This window comes from Carlito syrichta, unplaced genomic scaffold (genome assembly GCF_000164805.1).
Source record: "Carlito syrichta isolate Samal-C Ts95f unplaced genomic scaffold, Tarsius_syrichta-2.0.1 Scaffold96997, whole genome shotgun sequence".
Classification (NCBI taxonomy): Eukaryota; Metazoa; Chordata; class Mammalia; order Primates; family Tarsiidae; genus Carlito; species Carlito syrichta.
The window spans coordinates 105095-113623 of NW_007041093.1; the positions used below are offsets into that span (position 1 = coordinate 105095).

The 8529-nt window shown below is 44.5% G+C and overlaps 1 protein-coding gene across 4 annotated transcripts in view; it reads left to right on the top strand.

Annotated features, from left to right (window-relative positions):
- The window catches only part of UIMC1 (ubiquitin interaction motif containing 1), a 100274-nt gene that overhangs the window by 87360 nt on the left and 4385 nt on the right, over positions 1–8529 (top strand). For all 4 annotated transcript variants that reach the window (XM_021714711.1, XM_021714713.1, XM_008062745.2 and 1 more), the window contains 2 exons: positions 4750–4828; positions 6884–7037. In XM_021714711.1, coding sequence (XP_021570386.1) covers positions 4750–4828; positions 6884–7037 — 233 coding nt within the window. The remainder of the gene's footprint in view (positions 1–4749; positions 4829–6883; positions 7038–8529) is intronic.

Sequence of the window (8529 nt, forward strand, 5' to 3'; positions counted from 1 at the left end):
CTCGAACCCGCGGGCTTAGGCAATCCACTCGCCTCAGCCTCCCAAAGGCGTGGGATTACAGGCTGAGCCACCAGACCCAGCTCATAAAATCTTTAAAAAAATTTGTCAGGCATGATGACTTATTTGTGCCTCTAGTCCCAGCTACTCAGAAGGCCAAGGCAGAAGGATCACCTGAGCCCAGGATATAGAGACTGTAGTGAGCCATGATTGTGCCACTGCACCAGCCTGGGCGATACTTGAACTCAAAAAAAAAAAAAGAAAAAAGAAAAAGAATAGTCTCTGACACAAAGTAGGTCCTCATAAAATGAGAGCCCTTTTTCCCCTTAGAATCTTTTGACATAATTTAATTTGGCAAATATTTATTCGTGTCTAATCTGTATTAGAATCTGCTGAAGACACTGAAGAGATAAAAACCAAAACAAAATAAAACCCATAATCTCTGGATTCAGAAAGTTGCATGGTGTAGAAGAGAGACTGACATATATGTGAATAAGAACAGAAATTGCTAAGTGCGATAGAGGTATATAGACAGTGCTAGAAGCAATTAATTCTTTTTTCAGCCCTACCAGTGGAGTGGTTTCCAAGTATTTCTCTTGGAAAAACACTTGGCAGTCAAGATGGGGGACAAATAGAAAGAGAAAGAAAGAAAGAAAGAAAGCCAAACAACAACTGTTAAAGGATTCTGTAGTCTTTGCAGTGCCAACCTTTTAAGAGTTAATTTCAGCAAGGCACTTGATGGAATCTCTCATGAAGTTCTTGTACTCAGGATGGAGAAGTGTGGGCCGGCTGAGAGACTGGGAAGTGGACTGGAAGCCTGCTCTGCAACTGTGGCCTGGGTGTTTTTCCCCTGCAGTCCTTCAGTTTGACTTGTAAAATCTCTGGTTTGGAAGGAACGTTAGAAATGACCCTTCCGCCGGCTCGGTGGCTCAGCCTGTAAATCCCGCGCCTTTGGGAGGCTGAGGTGAGTGGATTGCCTGAGCCCACGGGTTCGAGACCCGCCTGGGCAGCGAGACTTCCTCTCTACAATAAAAAAAACAAACAAAAAAAATCAGCCGGGCATGGTAGCACATGCCTGTAATTCTGGCTACTTGGAAGGCTGAGGCAGAAGGATCGCTGGAACCCAGTGGGTCGAGGCTGCGGTGGCTGGGAGCGGCCACTGCACTCCAGTCTGGGCGACAGAGTGAGACTCCAACTCAAAAAAAAAAAAAAAAAAAGAAAGAAATAGACCCTTCATGTTAACCAGTGCCTCACACTTTGTATGATCTGATCTTTTCTTAAACCCTTCCAATTTTTAAATTCACATTACCGAAAAGTATACAGTGAAAAATACGCCTCCTTCCTCTTCCAGTCCCCAAGCATCCCTGTCACTCCCCACAGAGACACACACAGTTATTAGTTGCTTGTGTGTCTGACCTTATTTTATTCTGCGTCTCTTTAAGCCTTGTGTTATCATTACTTGAGTGCATGTGCTGTTGTCTTGTTAGTAAACTGTAATCTCTTTAGGAGTAAGGACGCTGCCTCATGCTTTCCTCAGTCTCCCCAAATTACTCACACATTAACTGTTCCCAATAATATTTGCTTGATTATTTAAAGGACAGTTGTACCATGGAGAAGACAGGCTTCTCTGATGAAGACATGCTACTTTTGTCCTTGACCATACATGCTTTACAGCCATTTTTCCCTAGTGACTTGGATGAAGATGGAGAAAGCATGCTTGTCATATATGCAGATGACACAGAGCTGGAAAAGAGAGCTGATAATATCAGATGACAGAGTCAGTCAAACTGTAGCTGATCTCAACACATTGAAATGTTCAGTGGAAAAGAACAGGAGCAAATATGAAGTCCTGCATTTAAGGGGAGAAAAAATGCCCAACAACTTAATTATACAAGTGCAGAATTAAGAGAACTGTCTTAATAACATTTTATCTGAGGATAATTTGGGAGGGTAGGGGATGGATCTTAGTTGCCTTTAAGTTTAATTGAAGTCAGCAGCGTACCAGGGTGGTCAGTAAAGCAAACACTGCCTTGACTGAGTTAGTAGAATATGAGTCCATATGGAGAGCTGGTGGTTCATTGTTCTCTTTAGTGGTCAGGCTGCGTGCTGAGCATTGGGCTTGGTTTATTGAGGAGAATTGGCAAGTTGGAGCATTCAGGAGAGGTTAAGTAGGAAGAACATGAATATGGGAATCCGATCTAGGTTCTGTCCTGGGTTTCACTCCTACCAGTCGTGATGGCTTGGTGAAGTCAGTCCCTCTCCGTTTGTCTCCGTACCGCTAAAATGGGGGACAAGTAATAATGCCAACCTGGAGGACCATTAGAAGGATTAGAGCTAGCTTCGGCATTCAGAGGTTCTGCAGCCCAAGTCTGTCTTCTTTTTTTGTGTTTTTTGAATTGGAGTCTCACTCAGTTGCCCAGACTGGAGTGCAGTAGCCACTCCCGGCCACCGCAGCCTCGACCTGCTGGGCTCCGGCGATCCTTTCACCTCAGCCTTCCAAGTAGCCGGAACTACAGGCTTGCACTACCACACCCGGCTGATTTTTTGACTTATTGTAGAGATGAGGTCTCACCTGCCCAGGCGGGTCTCGAACCCGCGGGCTCAGGCCATCCACTCACCTCAGCCTCCCAAAGCGCTGGGATTACGGGCTGAGCCACCGAGCCCGGCTGGCAGGCACGTTCTTTCACATGCCCCCAGTAAATGCAGATGGAGCCAGGCTGCTTGTGTAGCAACAGAACGGGTTTCCTTAGGAGATGGTAAATTTTCCTCATAAAAGGATGCAGTCAAGTTGAGACCATGTGGTTACTTGTTAGAAAGGGTTGTAGAAGGCATTTGTCCGCGAGGAGGAGGTGGGACTAGAGGGTGAGGCAAGCTGTGGGCAGCCACAGGCCAAATCTAGCTGGACGTCTATTATTGTAAATAAAATTTTATTGGACCACGGCTATACCCATTTGTTTATGTATTGTCTGTGTCTGCTCTTGTACAATGCAGAGGTGAATAGTTGTGACAGAGGCTGTGGGGCCTGCCGAACCTAAAATGTTTACCGTCCATCCCCACAGAAAAGTTTCTTGAGACCTAGAGTAGATAAATGCTTCACAACCTAACCCTTTGCACTCGGATGTCCCCTCTCAGGGAACATAAAGAGATTGCTAGTGATTATACAGGACAAACTTAAGCAAGGGCATATTTTTCAAAAATGTATGCTTCCTTAAAGTTTTCCATTCAAATTGCATGAAAAAGCAATAAAGAGATGGAATATATACTGAGATTTGATTGATCAGTTGAAAAGTGGTTTTCAGGAATCACAAGTGCATCCTTCCACATCTTCTTCCAACAACAGACTGGACAATAAATTACATATTGTTAGCGTGGGAGGAAGAAAATGACACTGCATTGTCTGCTCGAATAGAAAGCACCAGGTGGAAGATGTCAAACAAATTACTGTTGCACAAACACGTATCAATGAATCTGCAATGCATGTTGCTGACTATTTCACATGTTAGAAAAATATAGCCGGGCTTGGTGGCTCAGCCTGTAATCCCGCGCCTTTGGGAGGCTGAGGTGAGTGGATTGCCTGAGCCCGCGGGTTCGGGACCCGCCTGGGCAGCGAGACCTCATCTCTACAATAAATAAAAAAATCAGCCGGGCGTGGTAGCACATGCCTGTAATTCTGGCTACTTGGAAGGCTAGGTGGAAGGATCACCGGAGCCCAGTGGGTCAAGGCTGCGGTGGCCGGGAGCGGCCACTGCACTCCAGTCTGGGCAACAGAGTGAGACTCCAACTCAAAAAAAAAAAAAGAAAAGAAAAATATAATATGTAAAATTTTGATTTTTGTCATAAATAAGTTCCTCAATGTTTAAAATTCCATCACAGGCCAAATATCATTACAATAAAATAATTGGTTCCAATGCTATACTGTTTAATATGAAGTTATTTGTTTTTCACTATTTCGTAAAAAGTGTGGTTGAGTTGCTGCTTGGTGACCTGCGAGATGTCTCCGAGTGCCAAGGGTTAAGTTACTGGTAACCTTTCTAAATTCTCGTTGTGGTGATTTCAGGTGTTAAGAGGAAGAAAGGCAGGCAGAGTTTGAAGCGAAATGGTTGTAGTTTTTCTTGCTGTTGCAAGGAAGGAAGACTGAAAAACTCTTGATTAAGTAGCCTCCAAGGTCCTTTAAGTTTTATAAACAGACATCATCTGGCATGAGACAAAGTATTTGTATATCATCTGGGCTGAAGCCATCTATGCCTGCTAGAATTGGGAGATGGTCCTAGTGTAGTGGGAAAAGAACAGCTGCGTTAACTGTTCTGAGCTGCAGTTTCCTCATTTGTGAATGGAACACTCTGCAGGTTTTGTAAAGACCGGAGCTTATGCAGGCGCTGCGATGTAGTCATTGTTTCGCATTTCATAGCGTGACCTCATCGGAGTATGAGACCAGGTGGAATTTTGGTTGGAAAGATAAATCCCTCCCTTGGGTCCTGCAGGTTAGGGTAGTAAACAGAAACCTTTCTTGCATGGCCTAGATTTTAAGATCTCATGGCTTAGCAAGCAGGGGACTATCTTGTGGCTGATGATTTTGGTACCAGTGTTAACAGTTGTTGTTCTCAATACTAGCTAGAAAGGTTGAGGCTTCTCAAACTGTGCTTCTCCCTGTGGGTAGGGTTTCCGTTGTGCTTCTTCCTAGGCATTTTGTCTTTTATATTCAGAATCTGTTGCCAGCTAACTATATATATTTGTTATCGTTGTTGCTGAAAGTATTGACTCGGAGACAAAAAGAGGCCAGGAGCAAGAGCAACAGTGGGACAGCTGCCCAGACTTCCCCAGACCTTGACAGGTAAGTAGATGTGCTGCGTTCACGAAACTCTTGTTTAACGGACCATTGCTTGGGCTGAATAAAGAGACCAGTCCCTGCCGTACCCTCCGTTTCTCGGCCTGCCAATCCCCTCATTGCTTGGATGCTTGAATTACTTTTTCTTTCTTCCCAGTTTCTGTCAGTGTAGGTGACTTCTGTGCCCCTTTTCAGTACACTAAAAACAATTCTGCCACCCACTCCAGGCTTTCTGTTTTCGTTAACTTGCATATCAGGGTTTGGTGCTTTCTGGCAACAGTGACCACTTTGCCTTGTGCTAATGCAGAAGTTGCCTTGCACAAGGTTTGGCAACACAGAAGAGCTTCTTGAGTTGTGGCTGAGAAGACTCCCTCTGAGGAAGGGCTCAGGTGCAGGTGCTGCCTCGTGAAAGGAAAGACCTTGCCAGCAGCACATTCGAGCCATTAGGCACTAGGCAGAGACTTGTACCTTTGGAACACAGATCTTAGACCCTGGATTCCAGAGTTGCTTCCCCTAATCCAATTGGGCAGAGCAGAAACTTTTTCCTTTGGAGTCATACTATAATGTAGACATCCCTCTTGGACTGAATTCCTCATATTCTCGTGCAGTAATTTCTTTCCCCCACACTTCTGTGTCCCTGGCTAGGCTGTGAGTTATTTGAAGGCAGATACTTGCCTTCATTCATGTTTATATCCCCAGCATCTAATACAATGTGTCTGAGGCAGCAATCACATTAATGACTGTTTGTTAGCGCTAGTCATTGTGCCAGGTGCTTTATTTACTTGATAACTCTCACAATAGTTGATAAGGTAGTTATTCTTTTAAAAATGCATAAATAAGCTGAAGATAAATTATGTGTAATTGGCTAAGATCATGTGACCGGAAGTGGCAAAGTCTACCTGATGTTGAAACTCCTGCCTGTTTCACAGTGCTGCTGCCTCTCATGTAGTAGGGAATTACTAAATGCTTTTTGCATTAATTGAGAAACCTTGAACGGTAGACTGGTCTAGCTTTTCTCATAAGGCAGGATTTTGCTTGCGTTCTTCCAGATACTTTTAAGTGCTCACGAGACTTATGTCTGCTATTTTAAAGATCTCCAGAAAAATTCTTCTCAAGACTTAATTCAAGTCTCTCTTGCTGGAGTTACCGAATAGTAATAATAGCCAGAAAGAGAAGTCTCAGATGGCATGCTTTGGAAAGGTTTCTTCAGCTTTTTAAAACTAAGATGATCTTACAAGTAAGGCAGATGGGGCTTCTGACAATTGCTAGCTATAGGACCTTGGGGGAGAATGGCTCCTCCGTTATGGGACTGAAGGATTAATTGAGAAACTGAGCTGAAAGGGCCTTGCACAGGTTCCTACCGCAGAGAAAACATTTAATAGATGTTTGGTTTCTTTTCTTTTCCCCCAACTATTCCATTTTTACTGATACTCAATAAATTTTATCTCAAGGACATACTTTCCCCTCTTTCCCCAAACTCTACTCTTACAAAAAGATAAAAATAACTGTGTGTATAAAATTATGCAACAGCCTCTGGCAGAACCACTTGGTTTTAGTAACTTCCTAGATGATGTTGCAGGTTATAGAATTAAGGAAGTTGGCATATAGACAGACTTGATTTACTAATCAGACAAGTTCATCCACCCCGGTAAAAATGTCAACTTGATTTAATGTTCCTGGTGTTCCCTTTTTTGTCGAAATTTTAACTTCTCTTTGAAAAAACGATCACACTTAATTTCAGAAGAGTTTGACAGGGTGTTTTATGTGTGAAGAGCAATCAGCATTGTTTGAGATAGTCTGAAGAGCTGATTTCATTACCATCCCATTGCTGCAACAGCAGGGCATGGAGAAACAGCCAGGGAAAACAGCTAATCACTCAGTCCTGGTGATTGGCGGCGGCTTAGCTTTATTGGTGATCCCGCTGAGTGAATCTGCGCCAGATGACATGTCTCCTCCACAGAATAACTTCGAGACGTAAAAACACGATTTCAGACGTATCCAGGAGTCCCGAGGCAAAAGCAAATCTGAAAACTGTTTTCTCCCTTTTTTCTGATTGGCTAGGAATGAGAAGTGTTATCTCTGCAAATCCCTGGTCCCATTCAGAGAGTACCAGCGTCATGTGGATTCCTGTCTCCAGCTTGCAAAGGACGACAGAGGAGATGGGCCATGTCCCAACGTGGGCCGCAAGCGGCCACAGAGGCTGCGGCACCCAAAGGTGTGGGGGGGTTGGGAAAGGCCGCCAGCCCTTCTGATTCTCAGTTGTCAGAGGCCACCGTTCTGTTGTGCTGAGCTCCTTGCCCTCTGCCCCCTCCCCTCTTCCTTCCTGTTTCTCTTGAAGTGAGATTTGTGCTTTTTCTTTTTTCTTTTTGAGTTGGAGTCTCACTCAGTGGGTTGCCCAGGCTGGACTGCAGGAGCCTCACTGCAGCCTCAGACTCCTGGGCTCAAACAGTCCTCCCACCTCAGCCTCCTGAGTACTTGGGACCTTAGGCATGCACTACCATACCTGACTAATTATTTTTCATAGAGATTAGGTCTCACTGTGTTGCCTAGGCTGGTCTTGAACTCCTGGACTCAAGCAGTCTTCCTGCCTCGGCCTCCCAAAGTGCTGGGATTACAGGTATGAGCCACCACACCCAGTCAAGGGATTTGTGCCTTTAAAAATTATTTTTTCTTTTAATTTAGAAAGTCATGCATGTTCATTGTGGAAAATATGGAAAGTTCAAAAAACTTTAAAGATTCCGGAGGAATCATCACCCATAACTTCAGCTACTAAAAGATAACAGCTTTTAACATTTTGACCTGTTTTCTTCTGATTTTTTTTTTTTTTTTTGAGTTGGAATCTCACTCTCACCCAGGCTGGGTGCAGTGGCACACGCACGGCTATCCCAGTGTTGACCTGCTGGGCACCAGTGATCTTCCCGCCTCAGCCTTCCAAGTAGCCGGAACTTCAGGTGTATGCCACCGGGCCTGGCTACGTTTTTATTTATTGCAGAGACGGGGTCTCACCAAGTTGCCCAGGCTGGTCTGGACTCGCGAACTCAGGCAATCCACTTGCTGTGGCCTCCCAAAGTGCTGGGATTACAGGCCAAGCCACCGAGCCCAGCCTGATCTTTTATTTCAATTTTTAATCTTTTTTTTTAAATTGGAATCTTACTGTGTCGCCTAAGCTGGAGTGAGTGGCAAGCTATTGTAGCTTTGACCTGCTGGGCTCAGGTGATCATTCTGCTTCAGCCTTCCAAGTAGCTGGGACTATGGGTATGTACCACCACTCTTGGCTAATTTTTTTGATTTATTGTAGAGACAAGGTCTTGCCATGTTGCCCAGGCTGGTCTTGAACTCCTGGGCTCAGGCAGTCCTTTTGCCTCAGCCTTCCAAAGTGCTGGGATTACAAACCTGTGCTGCCACACCCTGCTCCTCAATGTATTTTTAATATAATTGAAACGATTCTCCATCTTCCTTCCTTCCTTCCTTCCTTCCTTCTCTCTCTCTCTCTTTCTCCCTCTCCCTCCCTCCCTCCCCCCCATGCACACACACAATACAACAATACATACTAAATATTTTATTATATGTGGTTTATCTTGGACTTATAAAAACTTAGGGTGTAGCATTAACACCATTCTGAATTTTATTTTTAAAAGTTACTGTTTAGCCAGGCTCGGTGGCTCAGCCTGTAATCCCACACTTTGGGAGGCCGAGGTGAGTGAATT